Raw genomic sequence first — 26,614 nt, forward strand, 5'->3', positions numbered from 1 at the left:
ACGCATAATACACGCACGGCACAATTTGGGCTTCCTGTGTTTAGCAGATTGTTCGAGATGAAGTCTATTTGTTTACTTTTTACGCTGCAGTTTTTTTTATTTTTTTATCTCAGTTTGGCTAGGAGGCGGCTTCATAAATTTCGCTCGTGCTATAATCAAAGAAATATTTTTAGCCTATCAGCACGGAGTTTGCAACGACTGTCTTGAATGGGTTAATTCAAAGAGTTTCTTCGGCGCTAACTGAAGACTCTTTTGGTAATCTCCGCTAACTGAAACACTCGTATTTCTCAGCATGTAGCATGACTCCAGCACTGCTTCCTTATGCTTAAAATAGGAAAAGAATAACGACAATAGGCTTGTTTTTTTGTTGGGTTAAACTTGGCAATGAGGTGAGCCAACTCGATTTACCGGAATCAATTTGTACGCCAAGTTTACCCGAGCACACATCTAAAACTAGTTCTTCAAAACCGGCCTAAGTTTTTCTAGCCCAATTTTTCAGGCTAAAAAAATTAGACCTTTACAAATCTCTGCAATTCAAAATGAGGGCGCAGATCTTCAGGAGGAGGAGGAGGGGAGGGTAGACAAGGGGCGGGTATGCCCTTCCTCCTTCTCTGTAACCTCTGATCGTCCCTTCCTCCTCTTCTTCTTGTCCTCCCCTCCTTTCCTCCCTTCCTCTTCTACTTCCCTCCTCCTTCCTTCTTTCTCCTCTCCCCTCCTCCTCCTCCACCTCCTCCCCTCCTCCGCATCCTCCCCTCTTCCTCCTGATCCTCCTCTTCTCTCCTCCTTTGTACCTTTTCCTCCTCCCCCGCTGTACCCTTCCTTCCCCCTGCTGCGTTCCCTTCCATCGGCCTCCTCCGTACCCTCCCTTCCTCCTCCTTCAAACCCTCCCCTCCTCGCAAAGTGTCCCCGCCAAATGTTACTGAAAAACTGATGCCACGTGACCTCAACAGCAATTCAATTCCCCGATAAAATAGCGGGGAATCGAACTGCTGTTGAGTACACATGACGTCGATTTTTCCGATAAATCTGGTGGAGAAACTGAATTTGTTCATAAGTGACTTGTCACCGAGTTACCTGACGTTAATTTTCAAAAGAAATGTAGCGGAGAAACTGAATTGTTGTTCAGGTCACGTGACGTCAATTTTCCTTCTAAGTTTAGTGCGGTTACGCCGACGGCGACTCCGTATAACGCAGAAACTGGTGCCTAAGAGCTACGCTCGAGAACAGTGATCGATGGGAACGACATTCTGCGTTATTACAACGTCAATTAAGACGAAACATTTTGAAAGCAACAGATTCGAACTTTTCATCTGGATCTTGAGTTGACCTTATTTGTTAGCTGTAACTTGTTTGCCCACTTTTAATAATCACAACATGCGCTGTCAGAGCCGTTATTGAGTAATTTCTACGTGTTTGTGCATCGCTGTTGTCCTTCGGCCGACATAACACACTTGCATTGCCTTCATGTAGTTGGCAAACAAGATATTCAATCTTCGTCAGTGATTTTCACTCCGCTTTAGACATAGGGCGAGGGTTACGTTCCAAGGCTCCACTCTGGAATAATAACAAGTCAAGAACACGCTTCAGTCACATCGTAGGCAGGGCATTACAACAAGATAAACGTTATTACTTCTAACGTAGTAGGGAATTTCTTGCACACAAACCTGCACAGAAAACAATAGCGGACGATGAGGCGACATCACCGGAGGTTTTTGCCGAGCTCACTATATTTCGTTCTAGCTGAAGTCCAGACTTATTCGACGCTCTTGCTTAATGACAAATACGCTCCGACCAAAAGAGCAAGGGTCTTATCTGTTTATGATTAGTTAAGCGATGTAGAACACGTACAGAAACATGGCGAACACACTGCCACCCGCTGGACCAAGAAAGCAACGTTCGGTCACGGACTTCAGGAAGATTCGCGTGTATTCTTGCTCCGGTTGTAACTTTCGTCCTGCTTTCTTGTTCTCGAAAGTGCCTGTTCGTTGTCGCACCAAGCGTGCAACCTCGAACCTTGTTTGCCGAATATTCTAGATGGTGACGCGCACTTGAAAAGAAGCTGCGCGGGACCTTGTCGAGTCAGTCTCGCTCTCGCTTGCTGTTAGGCCGCCAAATTGCCGCCCGGCTTTCTGCTGCCTCGACGCTCGTTCTATATGTTGTTTCGCAAAAGTTCGCCGATTAAACCTTTATTTTCCCTTCACCGGTCATCCTCTTGTCGCCTTCATTCCTGACATTTATAATGGAGGCGCAGGGTACCACAGCCAATGAAATGCACCCCTTCGAGGCCTCGCAGCACAAGCCCAGCCACCGGCTCAAAAATATCGTCTGTAGTGAAAACAGAGACCAGAGCAAGCCGCCGCACTTAAGATCAGCCCCCGGAATTCGGACTTCTGCCGGAACCCCAGAGGAAAAAAGTGAAAGCCGTTTACAAATCCCTGTAACGCCGAATTGGAGGGCAGCTCGTGAGGAGAAGGAGGGAAGGGTACTGAGGGGAGGGTAGGCCCCTCCTCCTCCTCCTCCTCCTTCTCCTCTTCCCCTCATTCTTTAATATGCTCCAGGGGCTCATTTGACCTCGGGGGGAGGGGGTCACGTGACCTCGTGGGGGGGTGTCACGTGACTTCGGGGGAGGGGGGTCACGTGACCTCGGGGAGGGGGCCACGTGACCTCGGGGTGTCAAGTGACCTTGGGGGGTCACCTGGGGCCACCTTGGAGGTCACATGACCTTGAGGTGCCCTTGGAAGGGGTCACGTGACCCTGGGGAGTCACGTGACCCTTGGGAGGGGGTCAGGTGACCTTGGGGGTAACGTGACCTTAGGAGGGGTCACGTGACCTCGGGGGTCACGTGACCTTGAGAGGGGTCACATGACCTGGGGGGTCACGGGACCTTGGCGTGACCTGGAGGTCACGTGATCTTGGGGGTCACGTGAACTTGGGAGGGGTCACGTGACCTTGGGAGGGGTCCCGTGACCTTGAGGATCACATGATCTTGGGAGGGGTCACGTGACCTTGGGGGTCACCTTGGTTGCGCCGACGGCGACGCCGAAGGTGACGCCGCTGAGGCCGGAAACGGGCGCCTAAGAGCTGCGCTCTAAAAGTGAACGAAAATAACTATGAGCTCCCGGGCTTGGAAACTGAAACTCTCGCCACTTCCTCCCCCGTCGTTTACCTGCCTGTCGCCTCTGTACGCTCACGCCCTTCCACAGTGAGGTCCCCCAGTTAAAAATAACCATTGGGTCCAATTAGTTATTGACAGTTAGAACCAATGGGGAATCCTAACTGTGATTTCGGACTCCTAGTTAGAAAAAGTCAATTGGTTCCAATTAGTTGTTGACAATTAGAACCAATGGAGAATCCTATCTGTGATTTCGGGCTCCTAGTTAGAAAAAGTCAATTGGTTCTAATTAGTTATCGACAATTAAAACCAATGGGGAATCCTATCTGTGATTTCGGACTCCTAGTTAGAAAAAGTCGATTGGTTTCAATTGTCGAAATCTAATTGAACATCACCAATTCGAACCAGTTTGGCATTGTCAATAGGATGCAACCAATTGGAAAAAACCTATTTCTGTTTTCGGACTCCCAATAGGAAAAAAAGCAATTGGTCCAACTGTTCAAATCATATTGACATATATGAATTGGGACAACCATTAGTGTTTGGATATCCCAAACTAGAAAACGTTGCAACTAGATCTAAAGGTAGATAATCACACAGTCTTTATTTAACTTATTAGAAATGATTTCTTGCTTCTAGGCATCGTCGTTTTCTTCCAGGATAGCAGCTGCAGCTTCCCTAAAATAAAGGATAAATATGCATTAAATGACCTTATTGGATTATAAATGTTTGAATCAAGCTTAGAAACATACTAAACTTTTTTTTTTTCGCTGCAAAGAAATTAGTTGCAGTGGTATCAACCTGCAGGCCTTGCATTAAAAGGCAAACATCCCTGGGTGACGGAAACACTCTGGTCAAAATTAGGAGATGAAGCTTTTGCCGAGACTGGGCTAAATTTGCATCTGGGATGGTTTAAGACTACTATGTTTCCTATGAGCCTGTGAGACATAATCTCTGCTATAAGGAGAATAAACAGTCAATTCAAAGGCATCTCTGTAAAGCTGGCCAGTGCACCTGAAATATGTTTTCATCCATGCGCACTTTAAGCATAAGTGTCTTTCGTATCTCGAAAAGAAATCGTGCATTGCAGGCTGTGTTACAAATCTTACTCGAATGGATCAGAGGCAACGCAAGACGCGGGTAGGTTTTTGAACTTACCCTGAGTGGAGACAGAGTAAATTTTGAAACATAGCTGCAAATAGTCCGCCGGATGAGATGCAAAATTTTCGGCACCTACTGTTACTTTATTAGAAGTCATCAACTTCCGGAAGTAATGACCCGACATCACCGACCGACCGACCCCCCCACCCCACTTCCCACTCATCGAAAATGCCCCCGAAATCGCTTAATTTTGAATCCCAAAGCTTCAATTTTTGAAACTGTGCCCAGTCAGTGTTTTCAGCAATTCATGGTTTAGTTCTGAGATGCTTAAAACGCACTTAACTTTCCTCGCGGATACCGAACAACTTCCGAACTGATAGCTGCCCGGAAAATTTTCTTCTCTAAAGCTATACATTCACGCTCGCATCGTTCACTGAAGATCAAACAACGAGTGTCTCAGCAGATCTAACAATCCGAAATCCCCAAACTGCAGCGCAGCAAGGACAAAGAAAATTTTTTACCTTGGTCCCATAAACGTTTGTTGCCACTCATTCGCGCCCTAACAAGCTGGCAGGTCAAATGAAGTAATTATCACCGCACCATTGAGCACTCTGCAGCAGTAAAACACAAAAAAACGTTCTTGAATCATTGCCATAACCATGCTACGAATGCCGTGCACGCCATCGGCGCCATGTGCTTCGTGCTTCCTCCGTCCTCGCGGCGCCATCTTTGCCGCCCAGTGTACACCGACGCTGCCGGCAATTCCGACTAATTCTAAAAACAGTGATATTGTAGTGAGTGCGCAGGCGAGCTGGTGGAAATTAACCATTCTGATGTTAGCCTGAGACTGAGGCAGGAAAAGAGGAAGTTTCAAAGTAGAAGAAAAAGGAACAGTCGAGGATACGTCTCTAACACAGCTAAAGACAAGTTTATTCGGTCACCCTCTTATATACACTCCACAATCTTCACCACAGAACCTTCGCGACCTCCAAAGCCAAAAGATAACAAAGAACTCATCTCTTTCCACCACAATAATCAAACGTCCTTGACAATCCTACAAAGCCCCCTCACCAACACAACCTAGCTCCTCTCTCCCGGAAGACGATCGACCTTCGCGTACATAGCACACCCTCCTCCTCTCCTCCCCGGCCCACAATCCCGAAACAACCCGGCAACAAAAGATACCAATCCACCTGATCCAAACCGAAGACACAAAGGAGGAAACCACTTACACCCTTTCACAATCAACAACCACTTAACAAAACTCTCAAATCCGCAAGAAGGTTTTTGCACTGCTGCTAAGCTGTAACGACACTTGACTAATACAGTTGCCCATTGATTTCATTCTTATTGTTTCCTTTACAACCCTTTTGATGTCGTTTACTTCCCTGTGTATTATTTCTGTTTCGGACCAGCGTGGTATACAATTATTACATTCTTGAACATGTTTCGCTATTTCCGAATCAGTCGCGTTGTTTTTGACATTTCTTTTGTGTTCAGTCAATCTATCATTTATACACCTCGACGTTTGACCCACATACTTAAAACCACATTCCAGGGGAATTTCGTATACCACTCCATTATCACACGGAATAGACTTTTCTCGATGCATTTTTGTGCATTCCCTTACACTCTTGTGGAAGGGCGTGAGCTTACTCAACTTATAGTCAGAACTAAAAACCAGATCAACATCGAATTTTTTGGACAAGCCTTCAAGTTGTGAGAAATTTTGTGATAGTACGGAATTACAGTAGTTCTGTGTTTTGGCCTTTGCTTTGGCTCTCCTCCACATTTGTCTGCGAATTTTACGGATAACTGCTTCCCTACGAATTCATCCTGATAACCAGCACTGTTTAGCCTTCTCCACTGCCTTTTCACTGATTCAGCCAAGAAATGAGTACATGATCTGTCCATTGCATTTGTGATTAAAGACTTGACAATACCTGCTTTGACTGTTTTTGAATGGCAACTGTTTTTTGATAGCAGCGGTTTTGCGTTTTCTTTTCCATATTCCCAACATAGCCCTTTTTCATTGTGAATCATAAGCTCTAAAAACTGCAGTTTACCATTCATGGGTCGTTCGACTGTAAACCTCAGTTCCGGGGCAGCCGATCTGATCAATGCTTCCAGAGTGTCGGATAATCCCTCCCGAAAAGAACAGATCAAATTGTCATCGACATATCTTTTCACAAAACAGGATTCCGACGTCAGTTCTTGCAACTTATCAGATACAATGCAATCCAAAGAATTTAGGTAGATTTCCGCTAACGCCGGTGCTACACTCGACCCAATGCATACTCCCTCTTTCTGTAAATACTTTTTTCCTTGATACTCTACTATTGTTGACTGCAAGTAATAATCAAGAACGGCAAGAAAACTGTCCACCGATATGCCTGTCCGCGATTGGAACCTTACCAAATTCATTTCAAGCACCCCTTTTACCCTTTCCAACAAACGACTCTTCTCTAATGAGTAATAAAGATCCTTGATGTCCATTGACAACATATCTCCTTCCTTTCCATGATGACCTTCGAGTACCGTGACCAACTCACTCGAATTTCTCAGTGACAAAGACTTATCTAGAATTGCATGATTTAAACCTTTTTGAAGAAACACGGAAACTACCTTCTGCCAAGTGCCATTCTCATTGATCACCACTCTAAGTGGCATCTCCGGTTTATGATCCTTAATGAAGAACTTTACGCTCAACGATGATTTCGACAGATTTACCAAGGTCTTTGCTACGTCCTTAAATTCGTCTTCCTCTAAAATTGAAACTATATTTTTCTTTAACTTTCCGATGTTTCCACCCCATTCTTGAAACAAGGATTCCATCGCTTCACCTGTTTTCGTTTGAAATGACGATTTTGAAAGAACCGCGAATCTACCGGATTTATCCGTTTGTAGCAATTGTAATGACCGATCCTCTAACTCTTTTCTAACCGAGCTGACGACACGAAAATCCCTTTTCTCATTTGGGTATCCAATCCCCATTACGTTTTCCATTCTGCCAACAGCCTGTTCAATAAACGCCGCTCTTTCTTCATGCCTGACTATTCTCGCAACTGACTGTATAGAAGAAAATACATCCACCCTTGACGGTTTTACATCAATACAAAACTTCGGTCCGTTTTCCAACACTGCTTGCGTCTTCCTTGATAACATTACGCCACCCGGATTGATAACAGAACCTCCACACATCCGATCGAAAAAACTAAAAACCCGTGAGTCTCTATCCCTTCCCTCCTGAGATTTCATCTTAATGCTATCCAGAACATGCCTTCGTTTGACATACCACATACGGTTGAAAACTGTCCTCCTGATGCTGTTCCAAATGATGTAGTCCCTGTGCCGCTTGAAATCACCTCCCACCAGGAGCTCCCAAAGTCTTTCGGAAGCGCTGCGTATTTCTTTGATCCGGTGACTTGAGGCTTCTCTGTACGCCTTGAGGATCCTCTTCTTGCCGCTCCAAAGGTCCCCCGACGCTGACAGATGTTTGAATGCAGCTGGGTCCACGAACCTTTTTCGGAGGCAGATGCCGAAATATGCAACCTCGGCCTCCAGCTCCGCCAGTCGACGTCCCAGTCGGTCCAGTACTTCTACTGCTTGAGAAATCCAGGCGGTCGGTGTCGTTGATGATGCGGTTGTACATGAGAAGGGGACCAAGCCTGCTTCAGGTATAATCAATGATATTGTAGTGAGTGCGCTGGCGAGCTGGTGGAAATTAACCATTCTGATGTTAGCCTGAGACTGAGACTGAGGTCTTTTCCTGCCTCAGTCTCAGGCTAACATCAGAATGTCTAAAAACAGATTTTTTTATTTTTATTTTTTTATTTTTTTTTTGTTTTTATTTTTTTTATTAAATAGTGTACGAATTTTTTTCCCCTTTCAAATTGCGATGTTGAAAAATTTTTTTGCAACGCAATACTGAAAAAAAACAAAAATAAATAAATTGCGATCTTTGGAAACTGTGGTAAGGAAAAAGATAACGGCAAGTTCTGTCCCAGTGCCAATTGAATTTTATTGATCCCAATCGGAGATCAATCATAAAGTTGGAAACATTGAATCCAATTAGAGTGACCAATTAGGTGACCCAGCGCCAAATGAATTTTATTGATCCTAATTGGGATAACCAGTTGGAAACATTGAATCCAATTGAGTAACCAATTAGGTGGCCCAGTGCCAACTGAATTTTATTGATCCCAATTGGGATGACCAGTTGGAAACATTGAATCCAATTAGAGTGACCAATTAGGTGGCTGAGTGCCAATTGAATTTTGTTGGTCCTAATTGGGGTAACCAGTTGGAAACATTGAATCCAATTAGAGTGACCAATTAGGTGGCCCAGTGCCAATTGAATTTTGTTGTTCCTAGTTGCTGTAACCAATTGGAAACATTGAAACTAATTAGAATGACCAGTTGGATGACCCAGAACTAATTGAATTCCATTAACTCCAGTTGGTTCCAATTGAATATCCTAATTGGAGCCAATGGTTATTTTTAACTGGGCCACGAGGACGTCAATGACTGGATTTAGCACCTTCAGCGCGTGGCACGCCACAACGGATGGACTGCCGAGGGTACTGCAAGGGACTGGTTCGAGAATCACGAGGCTTCGATCACGTCGTGAGACATCTGCGTGGCCGAGTTGAAGCGGACATGTACGAGCCAACACCGACGGCAGCAGGCGGAGGATCTGCTTCATGCACTGATTCATGCCTCCAACGAAAGCGTAACCATATTCGTGTAAGATGTGCTACGCTTAAGTGCACGGGCCGACCCGCAAAACACGGACGAGAAAAAGTTGCGCTTTCTCATGAGAGACGTGAACAGCGACATCTTCGGCAGCCTCGTTCGCATCCCTCCAACGACAGTCGACGGGTTTGTTGCCGAAGCAACAAACGTCGAGCGGGCGCTAGCAGCCCGAACCCACCAATATCATCGGTTCAATGACGTCTCCACTCTGGCATCGGTCCGCTCCGATCTCAGCACCAGCGCCGACGAGCTTCGCGAGATCATCCGGGACGTCGTCCAAAACGAGCTCCGAAAGCTGCTCCCCTCTGCTGAGCGCCCGGCGTCGCTGTCAATTGCCGAGATCGTGCGCCACGAAGTACAGCGAGCCTTGCAACCTGAAACTCCCGTCGACGTGCCAGCCGCCGAGGAACCGACGCTGAAGTAGGCCGCCATGTCCAGGCGACCACCGCAAGCTCCCCGCCATGCTACGGCGCCACCATGACGTGAACCTGCAGCGCCACAGTACTCCCGACGTCGCAAAGAACAGCAGTACATGCGTCCGGAAAAACCAGCACCCGGAAAGACCGACATGTGGAGGACGACCGACCGACGCCCGCTGTGGAACCATTGCGGGGAAGCCGACCCTGTCTACGGCCGTTGCCCGTACTGGCAGCTGGGGCTACGTGGCAACCCCTGGACGTAAAATTGCCGAAGGCAACCAGCGGAAACATCCTTCAATAACGTCGGAGGACGCCCCTTGACGTAGGTAGACATCTGTCTGCCTAGAACAAGATGAAAGAGACTTCCTTAGTAGACGTTAATTCTGGATTTATGTAATCGACATTTCCTTCCCGTCATTTATGTGTTGTGTGCTTTATATATACATATATATATATATATTGTGGTTGTTGCTGTTGGGCTTGATTTCCAATAAAAAGATTTCGTCGTCAGTCAGCGCTGGTCTTGTGTGCTACTGCTTTATTCTATTTAGTTTTTTTTTGTGTGTAGCGGTTCTGTCTTTATCAGTCCCAATCTGCTCCTGAGACTAAGGCGCTGGCGACCCCTATTCCGAAACTCTCTACTTCGTTTTGTTACGCCTGTGCCGTAACGAGTCCATTTATTTATCTTCCACAGGTGTTTCCTCTCAAGGATGAATGGTACGTGACGTACAGGAACTACGGGGATGATCCAGTATTTGGTTCCAACAAATGCTTGAAAGCTACGCAGGAATCTCCAGAAACGGAGGACGGCTACCCAATCGTCCTCAGCTACAAGGGCTCAGAGGAACGTCAGTAAGCCCAAATTCCCTTTAGGAAAAGAGATGCGGCTGTTTCTTTTTATATCCTTATCAAACCGTCATACGTAGAACTGTGCTTTCTGGAGAGCGCAGTCGACACTCACGTTCAGTGTCGGCTTTCCTGACTTTATTTTCGCTGACTTCATGATCTCAAGTGCGGGAAATTGGAGAAAACCTTCTGTACTTCGAACAATTTCTGAAAAAAATCTATTTATACCACATAATTTTATATCTGCATGCAATCGAGCACTAATAGATTCTATCTTACTTTGAAAGGAAAATTCGTTGCGCCGCAATTTTGCGTCCAGATGGGCACTCAAAGCCTAAGCAAATATTTAAGATTTCTCGATTTTTTAGTCAACTTGAAATTAAAATTTGACGAAGAAACTTTTTACTTATTTTTCTAAACACGACTAGGTTGTAATACAATTGTAAAAAGTATTCAGACAATCTTTATTTATATGGCAAATATGTTACTTTCTTCAAAAACGGCCATATATAGAGGGTAAAAAAGGCCATGTGGGCAATGGTGTTCGCATTTTCTGAAATAGCCGAAAGTTCAACCGACCCCAACTGTTGAACATATCGAAAATTTGCAAATTTCTTTTTGTTATTGCGGAGATTTTTTTTTAATAGGGGGCAGAACGGCGTCGCCTTTAGGCTTCCCCCTCGTCGGCAAAGCACGCCGTTCTCCGCCACGGTCAAGTGAAACACTACACACGGTACTTAATTTCGTTAATTATATTTGTATAGATAACGCTGAGAATCTCGATAATATGACATGTCTATTTATAGCGACTAGAGAGTGCATATTTGTTTGCTCTAAACAATATGTCAGGGTGCGCTTGCAAGTTGAATAACGACAACTCGAAATATTGCGTGGGATACGTTTTATCAATCACAAAACAAAGCGTATTTGTTGCTTGCCGGCTTTCTTTTTTTCTTCTTATGCACACAAATATAAAATATATCCCAGAAATGCGGTATCCCATTTAGAATATCAGTGTTTTATTAACTTCAGTTCATGTTATAGGCTAGAACACTGCGCACGACTGGAACATCACCGGTATGATCCGTCTGCTTCAATGTTTTTAAATTCGCCCGCAAAACTTTCCTGCAAGCTGGATGTGGCTGTTATTTTAGCTGCCACGTATGATATTCTTTTGGCACGCTGATTTGAAGGCTTTAAGTTCACTTTAGATGGGCCCAGGTGACGGGAGTGAAAGCCATCGTCTGCTAACCGAGTTTGTGAATGCATACGGTTCGTCAGAATTGGTAGCAGGGCGCGTTTTTACGTTTTGGTCATTCTGCGTTTTCTTGCAAAAAATGAAACAGTGGACGCGGGAGATCGTCAGCGATGCCGAATGATAACGATGATTTGGCTTCCCCTTCAACGAAACGTCATTGTGGTGCAGATGCATCGTGCAACTGAAAAACAGTGAGTGAAACATTGCGAGAAGATGAACATTAAAAATGGATATTTCAGGCCAACTAACATACAAGGGTAATGACACAACAGAAGCATGTTGCGTGATTACCGCTTGTAAAATATATGTCTACCCTATGTAAAAAAAAAAGTGAAAGCTGTTTACAACTCCTTGTAACACTGAATTGGAGCGCAGCTCTTGAGGAGGAGGAGGGAAGGGTACTGAGGAGAGGGTAGACCCCTCCTCCTCCTTCTCCTCCTCCTCCCTCATTCTTTAATATGCTCCGGGGGTCACCTGACCTCGGGGGCAGGGGGTGACGTGACCTCGGGGGGGGGGGGGTGTCACGTGACTTCGGGGAGGGGCGAGGGGGCCACGTGACCTTGGGGGGGTCACGTGACGTTGAGGGGACCTTGGGAGGGGTTACGTGACCTGTGGGGGTCACGTGACCTTGGGGTGGCCTTGGGGGGGTCACGTGACCTTGGCTACGCCGACGGCGTCGCCGACGTCGACGCCACTGAAGCCAGAAACGGGCGCCTAAGAGCTGCGCTCTAAAACGTTTCGTGTTGTGCTCCTATCTAAAGCCCCTAAATATGGGTATTCGTTTACGCTTCCTATCGAGGCCTTATTTGAGTGGCATTTTTACGCTATTTACGCCTCGGAACAGCACCGCTGTAAACATGTAGGGTTAGAGTTGACCAGAAACCATGTCATAACTGATAGTGCATAAGAAAAGAGGCTCATTTTAGAACAGTGTGTTGACATATGCCAACACTATTTTTATTTGCAGCCCCATTGATTCCTCAGCGGATTGCCCCGCAGGGGGCACTTGTGAAAGCAGGTGTTTGGAGAGTGGCGGCTCCACGGTCCCCGAGCCCCGCAGGGGGCACCTGCACCTTAGGTGCTAGGTGCTTGGTGAGTTGCGTCACCACGGACCCCAGCTACGTGGGCCACCATACCCGCACGCAGGGGGCACCTACTTTGGTAGGTGCTTGGTGAGTGGCGTCACTACGAACCCCAAGCCATGTGGGTTCGCCCACCCACGTTTGGCTGTGCGTGGCGTACCCGTGTCCGGGGAAAAGGGGACCCTGGTGGTTGAGCTGAGCCCGGGCTATGTTTCGACCCTTCGGGGCCCCCCGGGCGAGGCAATACACCGCTTCGACCCCTGCTTCTCGTAGACGGGTGTCCTGGTTTGGCCCGACCAGGATGATTCAGTCAGTCGCCTCTTCTACCCTCTTCTTCCGTCTTTCACTTTTCCTTCCACCTCTCTCTCTTTTCTTCTGCACTCTCTTCCTTCCTTTTTCACCTTCTTAGGCGGCAAGGGCTAACCTTTAGTGGAAACAGGTCCTGTCCCTGCATCCACACTCGGTTATAGTGCCCGGGCAGCACTGGTAGAGTTATTGTGTCAGCCAAGTCTTTCTTGTTATGGCACATTACCTACCCCCTCGTTGGGCTCCGTGGTGGGCGGTGCACCCGGGCACTGAAACTTCCTCCCCATGTTATGGGTTCTCGCGCTAAAACCTTTCTCGATCGGCCCCTGAAAAGGGTCCGCAACGAAGTCCAAGCCACAAAGAAGACACCACCTACACCTACCAGATTCCCGAAGTTCTTGGTTCTTCACTCTGAAAGTGAGAAACAGCTGTCTAAATTATCTCCATTCCTTGTCGCAAAAACACTCGAAGGTGTTTTCGGAAAGGAATTTAAAGCCAAGAAAATGTCATCGGGTGACCTACTCGTCGAAATTGAATCAAGTGAGCAGAGTGCTGCTCTCCTTGCCTTGAGGACTGTAGCTGATCACGAAGTAACGGTCACACCTCACCGCACCTTAAACTCCATCCAAGGAGTTATCTCCGAGGATGACCTTCTTGAGACCAGTGACACCGAAATAGTTGAGGGCCTTTCTGATCAAGGAGTTATTGCTGCAAGGCGCATCTCTTTGCGTCGTGATGGCCAAGAATGTAAAACCAAGCACATAGTTCTAACTTTCCAATCCACCACACTTCCTGACGCGGTAAAGGCTGGGTACCTGCACTGCAGGGTTCGGCCTTATATTCCAAACCCTCGGAGATGTTTCAACTGCCAGCGGTTTGGCCACGGCTCTCAGAACTGCCGTTGTAAGGCCACTTGTGCCAAGTATGGGAAAAATGACCACGCTGCAGATACTTGCTCTTATGAAGCCCATTGTGTAAACTGTAGTGACCCACACCCCGCGTATTCTAGATCTTCCAAGACATGGAAAGAAGAAAAAGACGTACTTACCTTGAAGGTCGAAGAAAACCTCTCCTACCCGGAAGCGCGCCGTCGCTTTGCGTTCTTGCGCAAAGGCGGCTATGCACAGGTGGTGCAGCGGGGACCTGCACCACTGAAGGTTGCAGTGGCAACCCAGACGTCCTTTCTGGACTATGGGAAGCCACGGCAGTCCCCCACGCCCCAGCTGAAGATTCAGCTTCCAGGGCGTGCAATCTCGGCTGGTGGGTCTGCTGGCCCTCCCAGGCAGAGCGCAAATACTCGCGCTCCTGCGGGAAAACAGCCTCAGCCCTCTCACATAGAGGGTATGCAGGTTGCTTCCCAAGCTCAGGATGGGCCGGCGGCTGCGGCAACCGTCCCTCCTCTGCGATCTCCTTCCAGGGAGAAGGGTCGACACTCTCGCCCACACTCCCTGGAGAGAGCATCATCGAGGGAGCGGCATGGCTCTCGTGCCGCTCCTGCGGCACCTAAGGGGCAGGAACGGGTGCACTTGGACGACTCCCCGCCCAGCACCTCCTCCGCCCATTTGACTGGGGCTGGTCGTGGACGGGGCATGGCGCCCCATCCTCCGAGCCTGCCCAAACCAGCAGCAAAGGCCTCGCCTCAAGAGGTAGAGGCAATGGATGAGGGTACTGAAGTCTCCACTCATGCGTCTGAGCAAGACGACATGGAGTGGCAGACTTCTAAAAATAAGCACAGAAACAAGAAACCTGTAATCCCTCCAAAGTGACGTTGATTTTTTGTTGCCATATGCGGCAGATTTACAACTTTTTACATATTCTTAACTAGTTTTACTCTTTAGTTTAGCAACTTTTTAACTTCTTTTTAGAGGAATGACCAACTTTCACTTTATGCAGTGGAACTGCCGCGGTCTTTTACGCAATATTGACGATGTTAATTTTTTTATGGATGATCTACATCCTATTGCTCTCTCCTTACAAGAGACTCATCTTAGCGATCATCATAAGTCAGTGTTGTGTCGCCATCAAGTTTTTAGAAAAGATCGCCCGGCATCTAATTCATCCGGTGGAGTGGCGGTGGTTGTCCAGAATGGGGTTGCCTGCTCTCAGGTTCCTCTCAATACGCCACTTGAGGCTGTGGCTGTGCGCCTTCTTTTGGACCGCCTTATCACTGTTGTGTCTATTTATATTCCACCAAACATTCCGCTGCATCTTCATGATCTCCAAAGACTTATTGCACAGCTTCCTCATCCTTTTTTACTTTTAGGAGATTTTAATGCTCACCACCCCTTGTGGGGTAGCGCCCGTCAAAACTCACGTGGTGGGGTTCTTGAGCGGTTTTTATTAACATCTGGACTATGCCCTATGAATAAAAGAGAGCCAACCTTTTTTAGTGCAGCTCACATTTCATTTACATATATTGATCTTTCTTTCTCATCCCCCTCATTGTTTTCTTTATTTACATGGAAAGTTTTAAATAATCCTTTCCTGAAGTGACCACTTTCCAGTCGTCCTGGAGAGTTTGGTTTCTGTACCAAGCCTTATGAAACGTACCCCTCGTTGGAAACTGGAAAAAGCAGATTGGAGTCTTTTTAGCCTAAACTCGGACCTAAAACCTCGCATGTTCCGGTCCTTAACACATGATGAAGCCACAACATATATTACTGAACAGATAATTAATGCCGCTTTTCGTTCCATCCCTCAAACTTCCTGTAAAATAGCCAAAAAATGTAAGCCATGGTGGAATGATGATTGTTCCATCTCCAAGAAGAAACAGGATAAAGCTTGGGGCGTATTTCGCAGGTATCCAACATTTGTGAACTTAATAGAGTTTCAGCGAAATAGGGCTCAAGCTCGTTGGACAAGAAAGCAGGCCAAGCGGAAGTCTTGGAGGGGATATTTGTCCTCTATTAGTAGTTATGTCCCAGCAAAAGAAGTGTGGGACCGACTTCACAAGGTCGAAGGCAGATACCGTTGTTTCACAGTTCCCCTCTTTCCATCTGCATCCTCATTGCACGACCAGGCTAATCTGTTAGGTGCACATTTTGCAGCCGTTTCAAACTCCTCGCACTACTCTTCGGCATTTTTGAAGTTAAAATCTGATGTAGAGAGAATGAGAATCAGCTTGGCAGGAGGCGCCTCTGCACCCTACAATCAACCGTTCACAATGGTGGAGCTCCAAATGGCTTTGAATATTCGGAAGCACTCTTCCCCAGGGCCTGACCGTATACACTATGAGATGATTCGACATTTATCGAAGGAATCACTCTCAGCTCTCCTCATTTATTTTAATGGCCTGTGGAGAGATTCATGCTTCCCTGCCGAGTGGAAACGGCAGAAGTGATTCTGTTACTGAAGCCTGGAAAAGACCCTTCCCTCCCGTTAAATTACAGGCCAATAGCATTGACAAGTTGCCTGGGAAAAACGTATGAAAGGTTAATCAACAAGCGTCTTGTTTACTTCCTTGAGCACAATAATATTTTGGATGTAAATCAGTGTGGCTGTCGACCTGGACGCTCCACTACCGACCACTTAGTTCGGCTGGAGACTTTTGTACGGGAGGCATTTGTCAACAGGCAGCATTGCGTATCGATATTTTTCGACCTGGAAAAGGCTTACGATACCACTTGGCGACATGGCATCCTGCGTGACCTTTTTGAATATGGAGTACGCGGCAGATTACTTCACTGCATCAAAAACTTCTTCTGTGATCGCTCTTTTCGTGTACGGCTAGGGACAACACTTTCCGACTTGTTTGTTCAGGAGAATGGGGTTCCTCAGGGTGGAGTCTTGAGTGTCACCCTCTTTGCTGTAAAAATTAATTCTCTATGCCGTGTTATACCTCCCTCCGTATCATACTCCCTTTATGTAGATGATATTCAAATTTCTGTAGCATCGTGTAATATGTCTAGCTGTGAAAGGCAGCTGCAGCTAACTATAAATAAAATGACTAAATGGGCAAATGAAAATCGTTTTAAGTTTTCTTCAGTCTGTGTGCCCTTTTCTCTGCGGCGTGGACTTTGGTTAGATCCAAATCTTACTTTAAATAGAAATAACATTACAGTTAGACCAGAGCATAAGTTCCATGGTGTGATTTTTGACCGCAAGCTGAACTTTTTATGTCACCTTAAGTGGCTGAAGCAAAAATGTCTACAGGCGATGAACATCTTGAAAGTTCTTTCACACAAGTCTTGGGGTTCCGATAGGAGGTGTCTACTTCGTTTGTACTCTTCTCTTGTGCGATCGCGCCTTGATTATGGTGCTATCGTGTATGCGTCTGCCCGGCCATCTGCCTTAAAAATGCTTGACCCTGTCCATCACCTTGGGTTGCGTCTTGCAACCGGTGCTTTTAGGACATCTCCTGTTTTAAGTTTGTATGCTGACTCCAATGAAATGTCTCTTGAAAAAAGGTGGCAGTATCTGAGTCTAGTTTATGCCTACAAGGTATTACGGAACCCAGCCATCCAACCCACAGTAGTATTCGAGAGTCAAAGTTTTGTTCCACTTTTAACCATAAACCAACCGTTATTCAACCCTTGAGTCTTCGTTTTGAGAACCTCCGCCACTCCCTTAACCTACCACGTGAGGATGTTCATTTTCTAGAAAGTGCATGTCATACTGCCCCATGGGATATTAAACCTATAGCTTGTGATTGGTATTTTACAAAATTTAATAAACATAACGTCTCTCCACTTATTCTACAACAGGAATTCCTAGCTCTGCAAGAAAAATACAGACATTACTGCCAGTTTTACACTGATGGTGCCAAGTCCTCAATTTATGTTGGCTCCGCTGTTTATTCGGATTCGTTTACTGATGTCACTCGCCTCAACAATGTCGCCAGTATTTTTACTGCGGAACTATATGGTGTCCTAACAGCCCTTGACTATATAATCAGGAACAAAGTGATGAAAGCCATTCTTTTTGTAGACTCTCAAAGTGTTCTTAGTGCAGTATGTTCTGTTACATCAACTACGAATAAGTTGACTCAACTCGTACGAGCCAAAGTTCAACAGGGACTCGCTGGTGGGAATGACATCATATTTTGTTGGATCCCGAGCCATGTGGGCATTGCAGGCAACGGGGCTGCAGATAGACTAGCGGCCTCTTCACGGAACCTTTTACCATCGAATATCCGCATACCTTACCAAGACCTTAAAATGTCTGTGAGATTTTCACTTTCACTGTTAAGGCAGTCTGAATGGAAGTTAGCCGATAATAATAAGCTTCATGCCATTAAACCAGAACTTGGCACATGGGAAACCTCCTATAATAAATATCGTTTCCACGAAGTTCTCCTGTGCCGCTTGAGAATTGACCACTCGTTCATTACTCATCAATACCTGCTGATAGGTGAGGAACCGCCATTATGCAAGTACTGTGGAGAAACGTTATCTGTTGTACATGTTCTCTTTCTTTGCCGTGGCCTTCTACAACAATACAAGACCTTTTTTCCTGAGTTTTTTAAATACAGCATCCCGTTTCACCCTGTCTTGGTTCTAGGGGAACAGCCTCTCATCTCATTTGAACGTCTTTTAGCTTTTCTCAAAACTACAGATATTTTACACAAACTATAGCCAGCTTCTAGTCTAGTCTTAGTGTACATTTAACAATGTATTTTTAGCTTACCTAGTTTGGCGCAGTATGGACATCGGAGCTCTTGCGCCATAAAACCCGCAAACAACAACAAATCCTCAGCGGATTGTTCGTTCGGTCCAGGAAGTTGCCATCTCAAACCCTACACTCTAAGGAAAAATGGAGGAAAAAAGTAGCAACGGCACGTCTTCCTCCCTTCTACTGGCGCGCCCCCAAGCGGACACGAGAAAAGGGGAGGAACGAAACGTTTTTCTCCTTCTCCAGGCAGGCGGGAGAAAGCTTTCGCCCTCCCGACTCATCGTCTTTTGGTTTCGTTTTTCGAGCAGGTCGCGCACGTTGTTTAATAAATAGCTGTTGATTTGATTGAGCTTCAGCGGCAGCGAAGGCCGCCTGTAATTCCGTCTTCTAGTCTAAACGTGCAAAACATTTCGGTTGCATTCACGTTTTTATCACTAATTTTATCAAACGTACAAACGAAGCCGCTAGAAACAGCGAAGTTCCGGCGCAGTGCAAGCAGCGCCACGTACACTGGGGGATGGCCGTCTCCGGATTGCGCGGATTGCGGGACTCGCGCGGCACGGATCTACAGTCATTACAGTAGCGAAACCACGCGGAACTGTATCGACGTTTTCGACGTTATGGAAACCGCAGGAACTGCGTCCAAGACAGGCAGGTTTTGCTGCCGGCTGCCTGGGTGCCTTCCGTCCTGAGTCCGGTTCTGTTTTCCGATGCCGAGCGCAACCGGCGTTCAACGTGGTTCTGTATTCGTGCGTGTCAGCAACATAGCTGCAACATCGTGATGGCAGTGTTGTGGGTTGTGAGCAGAAGACTGGAATTATCGCCGATGTGACCGTGTGTTCGCGTATCAGTGTTGTAACAATAAGATGAGATCGTAAACTGGTCGGGCATTGATGCCGTTCGTCGGGCCGTGATCGGAGGGTGCGGGGTGTCGCAGGTTGACATTCCTCTTTACATTAAAAAGTTTAATACCACTTGAGGGATTACGTGCAATCAATCAACGTGCGGATAGTCATGTTGGAACACTGGTCTTAACATTAGAAGCTCCTATCGCTATCGTACAGTGGCCAATATGACTGTCGGAATTGTCTCGTCCCCGAGAGCGATTGCGCTCTAGGGCAAGGACTGAACAGTACAAAATCGTGACGGAAAGTACGCATACTTACAGTATGGAATTTCGGCATTAAAAAACAATAGTAGGTAAAACCGGAAAAAAAAGCTACCCTTTATTTTGCTATTTAAATATACTACAGTTCCTGGAAAAACTGCCCTCCAAGTGGCGCGCTGGGATGAGCGCTAGAAGTTTTCGGGCTCGCCACGGCGTAGCTCCGTACACTTAACACCTGCCGCAAGTCGCGGCTTTGACTGCATTCAAGTTGATCGAAAAGCGATTTCTCAGCCCGTGAAGCATCACTTCCAGCTGAGTGAATATCCACTCTACAGAGATTAATTCAAGACGGCAATTGCAGCTTTGCGTGAACAGCACAAATAGAAAAACCAATAGAAATACAGGCTACGACGTGCCGTGTAGGGAAACAAACTCATGGCTTCGAACCGCATTGGAGCGGCTTGATTTATTGGCTTTAAAATAATTACGGCATGATCGAGCGTTTACTTTTTAATAAGAGATTAATCCCCTGAGCCATTCAAAATACTCTCAGAGGTACGACATTGCTGGGGAAATATCAACATGCTGGGAATATTTTTGAATGCTTAGGGAGTGACCGAAAAGTTCCGTACGTTCAAAATGACCAGTATAAAAGACGGAAACGCAGAGAACGGGTGTAGTGTTCGGGTTAGTGTGGTGTTCTGTTGTATTGATATGTGTGTGTGTCGTCTATGTGCTCAATTATGTTCACCTGATGCTTGTAATAAGCGTAATGTGTGTATCGTGTGTATAGTAGAGGATCCCCAAGCGCAGTAGTGGCCTGAGCCAAGCAAATTATTTTTTGTAGAACATGAATTGGGCGGTACCTAGCGCCACCTAGCCTAGCTACTTACAATTACTCTGCTTGACCGCGCCATCTGGTGGCTAGCGATTTAACCTTTCACGCTACGCGATAAACAGCGGCTTCGAGTTTTTTCTTTCGAGAGCGGCTTTTGGTTTCGCGGATTGAGTTTGCCCTTCTCCTTGATGTGCGGTTGACAAAGGATTTGTGACTCGAGGAACACCAAAGGTAAGACGCAAAGTGCGCGAAGTAACTGGGTATCGGTTGCCTCCGTTTAACAGCGCAGTGCTGTCGACGAGAAGACTGAGTAACTGCTTTCGAAACGCAAGTTTCTGTACCTGTGGGGAGAATCTGGCTTAGGAAATAAACACAGTTTGCGGAAAGCTCGTGTTACGCTTTTATTTGCTGCTCCACTCGTCCCGTAGAAGACGCGTAGCGTCCTCGTCAAGCCTTATTGGGCTCGATTTGCTCGATTCGGGGCCGCCATATTGAGATGCAAGCGACGGAGGAACCTTGCTCCCCTGCTTCAGGGACGAAAGTTTCTCCCTTTCTAAAGGAACATAGGTTACAAGACCGTTCCTCCCCTAAGGGAGGACTATACATACCCTTTTTTCTAAGAGTGTATTACTGAAAAATATGGGTCAAGTGCTTTTCAGACTTGCCACACAACCAACAGGATGTCATTTGTCGTCGTGGAAAAAGACCCAGGTCTACTTTCACGGACATTTCCACACACCATCTTTACATGTACTTTTCTAAGTAAATGACCCACACTTCTCGCAAGCTGTGCTCGGACCCCTTCGCGAAACACAAAAGAACTTGCCGCGGAGCTTCTGTTATTTCTAACACTTTGGCGCAAAGGCTGATATCTCTCGGCTACGTTTCTTGCTTAGTGTGCAAGTCTGAAAGAGGAATCCGAGCTCAACGGCGACAGAGCAACTCAAATGTCATGCGGGGCGGATGTTCTGGATACACCTTACAGAACCGCATCACAACAGAGGCCTCAGGAAGCAGAAAGCGTCCCGCAAAGGCCTGAGCCATCCAAGTGCAGTAATGCCGATTCAAATTCCTGCGTGGATGCCAGTGCTAGTGTCTATCCGAATGTCATAAACTGAAATTCCTGGAGAGGACACATCACTGCTGCGCGATAATAAGCCTTTTGTGGGTAGCCTTCGAGAAAAAGTCTAAAACTCGAAGTCCAGCCAAAAAAAGAAGCTGTTAATACTAGCACTATGCCCGCCGTCTTGGACAATATCCGAAGCTAGTAAATATTTTGGTTGCGGCAAGAAGATAGTGGGATCTGCCAGACGACACCGAGACACGAAAGGAATTCTTGAAAAGCCGATCAATTGAAAACCTCGATCAATTGAGGCCTTTTACCAAGAGGACAGGATATCGTACTGTCATCCTGGGATAAAAGACGTCCTGAAAGGAAATCAAAAACTGCTTTTTTTTGTTGAACCTAGAAGAAACATTCATTCAATCGAAAGAGGGAACTCTATCCTCTTTTTCAACCTCCGCATATCTGCGTCCCCCCCTTGTGTGTGTTAGCAGGCTCAGCTGGCACACACTGTTTGTGTGTGCGAGCACCATCAAAATGTCAAGCTTATGCCGCATGCATTGGGAATAAAAGAAACCTGTGGCGAGCTTATGGCTTTAACCGTTTGTTCAAGAGAGCTTCATGATGGACACCTGCTCGAGATGCCCAGGACCGTAACCGCTCAAAATTGTTTTCGAAAGCAAGACTCCCGAAGACGATGATATAAAGTACAAGCGGTGGGTTCACTCGGACACGTGCCTGCTCATGACAGTTGTATCAAGTACCACAGTGTATCGAGTACCGCAGAAGCAGTGGGAGAACTCATCAAAAATCTGGAGAACTTGAAATGTCGTCACTATGTGGGCAAAGGTCAGTCAAAATAACTTAGGTTTCTGAAATCGACACTTCCACCAACCGAGGAAATTGTCATCATGAACTTGGCAGAGAACTACAGCCTCATCGTTTTTGGACTCTGCGCAGTCCTTCCATTGAAACAGCACGGAAGCGACACTTCACCCTGTTGTTCCCTACACTCGAAGCATAAAGGAAGGAACTGACTCGCACATTACTCATTCCTTCGTGGTTGTGTCCAACTCGCTTCAACGTGACAACACGGCACTGCCTGCATTTTGACGCCACATTTTGCACGAACGCGGAAAACAAAAAGGAGACCTCGCAAAACTTTTCTATTTTACAAATGGCGCTGCTTCTCAGTACAAGAACAAAGAAAACTTCCTTAACCTCTGCTTTCAGAAGGAAGACTTCGAGTTGGAAGCGACGTTGGACTTTTTTGCCACATCTCATGGAAAAAGAAACCCTTGTGATGGCTTAGGAAGCACTATAAAGGCTAGCAAAGCTAGCATTCAAAGGCCATTTGACAATGAGATCGTCACAGCACATGATCTTTATGAAGGGGCGAAGGCTTCAGTGAAAACTGTGAACGTCATATCGGTTTCGAATAGCGCCGTCATAGCTGAGTTACAAAGACTCAGCAACCGTTATGAGCAAGCAAACGCGATACCAAAAACTCGCCAATGCTATTATGTGGCGCCTATAGAACACGGAATGTGTTAGCTAAAATTAACTCCACATCAAACGTGCAGGGAGAGTTCTCCGTGCGACGCTAAAGACATTGCAGGAGAGGGACTACACCAGTGAAGTTCCCGCGATGTGCAGTGTTTTAGACTATGACGTGAACTGAAAGCCAATGAAACACTGACCTTCTACATGTAATATAATTTTTCTACTATTTGGTTTGGTTTCGGCTTAGGAGGCACTATAAAGGCTGGTCTGCCTTTATAGGGCCACCTAACCGTAAACGGTGACCGGTTGAGGTGAAGACCAGTGTGGGTAGGATTGTATAGATAACAAAGGTTGACCTTGTGACGTCGGTGGTTGGTGGTTAGGTTATGTATATATAAGACATTGAGGAAATAAACGCAGCAGCTGCGTTTGAGACGAACTTTTCCCCTGTCTTTCTTCTTCGACCAAGTTTCTCTGCTTTTACCACAGTCTCGGGTTTTCTACATCATGATCAATATCCACCAGCTCGCCTGCGCACTCACTGTTTTTTCATTGGTAATTCAGACCTCAGACTTAGCCATCCTTACTTTAGACGTGTCTTTCATAATATTTTTTTTTCAATCATATCCAAAATATGACAAAAATTGTCATCTCCTTTCGCATTGAATGACCCGGCAGACGTGGTTGGCCGGAGTTCGAGTGGCAGTATCGAAAGCAATTCAGCGCTTTCCCGCGATACTTCAGGGGGGTACCAAACTCACAAAAACCGTAACCGGCGTCGTTACGGTTTTTGGTTCTAGCCGTCTGCCACTCACTCCCAACGGCGAAATCCCCACGGGATCTGTTGAGGGTCCGCCGGCAGGAGTGCCGACAGCCGGGCTTTCGAGCTTGTTGCTCCTCTCATTTAGTCTTGAGGAGGTCGATGTCTTGTTATTGATGTACGGGCGGGGAGATGATGCCTGTTGAAAGCAAATTAACCGCGTATAGGCAACCTGCAATGCTGTTTGGTTTGGCGCCATCTAGTGACTGAAACAAGAAATATTGGGTACCCCTGGGAGTGGCAGCTGCATTGTTCAAACGTGAGCTTTTACTCTGGTGGCGCCGCTTAGCCTAGTGCAGGGTGTAAGATAGACAGGTGGGAAAACGGCCCACAGAAGCCTACCGCAGCGCCGTGACCGGATTGTGTACTCGTCTGCTTGCGGGTTTCCCCGATTTGCGACAGATGGCGCTGCGGCGAGAGGAAAAAAATTAGAATTGAATTGGCATGGAACTTTATGGGAGAGCGCGCAAGATAAACCGAGATCACGACATTCCTTCATTGAAAATCCAGGAGAAATCATCTCCGTCAGTTTAGCCGGTCGCCACCGGTCGCCCACCCGGAGTGAGAGTTCGCGGTGCTCCACATAGATGGCGCCACAGAAAAAGAGAAACTCGAGGGGGACACAATCCGGTCGCTCATTTGGCTCTCGTTTCCCCACCTGTCTATCTTACACCCTGGCCTAGTGTCTGAAGCAAGAAATACTGGGTATCCCAGGAAGCCGGGATCGCGTAACATGCCAGTACTGCGGAAGCTACGGCCCTGGCGGGCCAATTGGAACGTGACTGCCTATCACCGGAGCGCGCCTCAACTCCGGAGAAGTATCAGGCTTCCCGCTGCGTCATGCTCCAATATGTGTGCGTTGCGCTCGTATACGTCGCGCATTTCAAACCTCTCGGCACGCAATGTGGGGCTTATCGTTTTCCCTTTGCCAAGTTACAATGAGACAGGGTATAACCGTGCGCTCTCACCCTGCTGGCGCCGCCTGGCCGTTGCCGGTTGGCTATAGCTGCGCCCTCGCGGCATCGGTCGCCCGCTCGTTTTCCGGAACGTTGGCGTTGCTGGGAACCCACGCGATTGTTATTAACGCGATATCGTTTAGGAGCTCGTGTCGCAGAACAACCGGCATCGGCGTCGACGTCGGTGTCGGTGGGATGGAAAACTCCTGATTGCTCGATAGGGTTATGACGTCACAGCGACATGACCTCGCGCGAGAATTTTAAACAACGCTCAATTGAAACGTAACGCGTGGAATGAAAGTGAGTAAAGGATGGCATGTGCTTAGAGATTTGTGTTTGTCCTTTGTCCCCTTTGTTACCCTTCTCCAGGGATTATTTTCGTCATGAAAGTGAATGAAGGATGACATGTGTTTTTGAGATTTGTGTTTGTCCTTTGCCCCTTTTGTTACCCTTCTTCAGGGATTATTTTCTTCATGAAAGTGAGTGAAGGATGACATGTGTTTGGAGATTTGTGTTTGTCCTTTGTCCCTTTTGTTACCCTTCTTCAGAGATTATTTCGTCATTCTTGTTCAGCTCGCTTGCACCTGTGCATATAATTGTATTATCACCACGACATGTAAAACGAATTATAGGTCACAACATGTCTCCAATGATTTCACTTTATAAAGCAATTTATTTTCCTTAAGGAAAAAAAATATCTAAGTATTTTATGGGGACGCTACCGCCTAGGTTACGCACACAGGCTTGGACGGATTGGGAACGAGCTGGGGATTTATATGTTTAGCTGTCGAGTTACAGTTTTTAAAACGAAGCTAAGCGTCCACTTGTCATTTTCTTTTTTTTTTTTGTACTTGCGTGGACCGGATGCAGGCTCGGATTCGCGCGACCGTTGAGTTTCATGTGTTTGAGCGACGGAGCTCCCGTGGAGCTTCTCTTGCGTCGAAGAACAGGGCTGTCTTCGTCACGCGGATCTTCCGACCTTCCGTAGCATAATGAAGACCTGACGCTCTAAATTCCTAGTTGACGCTCTAAATTTCGGCGCGGAACCAATTCTGGGAGCTAGCAGGCATGCAAATCTAAATATTGAGTATCCTGGGTGGTAATGCTTAAATGAATGTTTTCTTTTATCCTGTCCTTCAGGACCATAATGATGACAACTATGCCCGGAGAAGGTTACACCGTCAACAACCGTATAAGGGCGGTTTCTGAAAGCGGTAAGTGGTGGTTTGGATATGGCAACCAACCACACTCAAGTGAAAGCTCTAATTTATTGTAATACGCACTGAGCTACAAATAGCGCACTATAATAATTAACCCGTCTTCATTTTAAAGTGTTTCTTTTTTTTTTTTTCATTCGGGCGTTTTATAGGAGGTGGGTGCCATCCGAACAATATCAACATCCAATTTATGAAGCCAGAAACGCGTTCGCTGGACGATGTTTATTTGTTAATTGTACAAATATATGCTAATTGTACAAATTGTACAATTTGTACAATTTGATAGCGCGTGTTCCGGTACTGCACACGTTACTTCTGGTGTCCCACAAGGATCAGTTCTTGGGCTTTTATTCTTCTTAATATTTGTTAATGATATTGTTTGTAAAATTCCAGTCAAGATAAGATTGCTTGCAGACGATTGTGTTGTTTTTAAGGAAATCAAAACTCTCGGAGACTGTGAAGTATTAAATTCCTCACTAGAAAGATTGTCTAAATGGTGTGCCGATTGGCAAATGTCGTTGAATTTATCAAAGACTGTTTGTATGTCTATTACTCGTAAGAAAAGTCCTTTACTTTTTAATCATTCTATTGGTAACTATAGCCTTCTTAGAGTTTGCTCA

At 46.4% G+C, this 26,614-nt stretch overlaps 1 protein-coding gene across 1 annotated transcript; it reads right to left on the reverse strand.

Annotated features, from left to right (window-relative positions):
• Positions 1 to 6,388: 6,388 nt before the first annotated feature.
• Positions 6,389 to 7,865, reverse strand: LOC115314191 (the record flags this gene model as incomplete). Its single annotated transcript, XM_040504272.1, has 2 exons — positions 7,811 to 7,865; positions 6,389 to 7,719 (listed from the first exon to the last, which is right to left on the reverse strand). Coding segments are annotated over exons 1-2 (1,386 nt in total), but the record flags the coding sequence as incomplete, so codon positions are not given.
• Positions 7,866 to 26,614: the final 18,749 nt, after the last annotated feature.

The sequence above is a fragment of the Ixodes scapularis genome, unplaced genomic scaffold (assembly GCF_016920785.2).
Source record: "Ixodes scapularis isolate PalLabHiFi unplaced genomic scaffold, ASM1692078v2 PGA_scaffold10__122_contigs__length_95168666, whole genome shotgun sequence".
NCBI lineage: Eukaryota > Metazoa > Arthropoda > Arachnida > Ixodida > Ixodidae > Ixodes > Ixodes scapularis.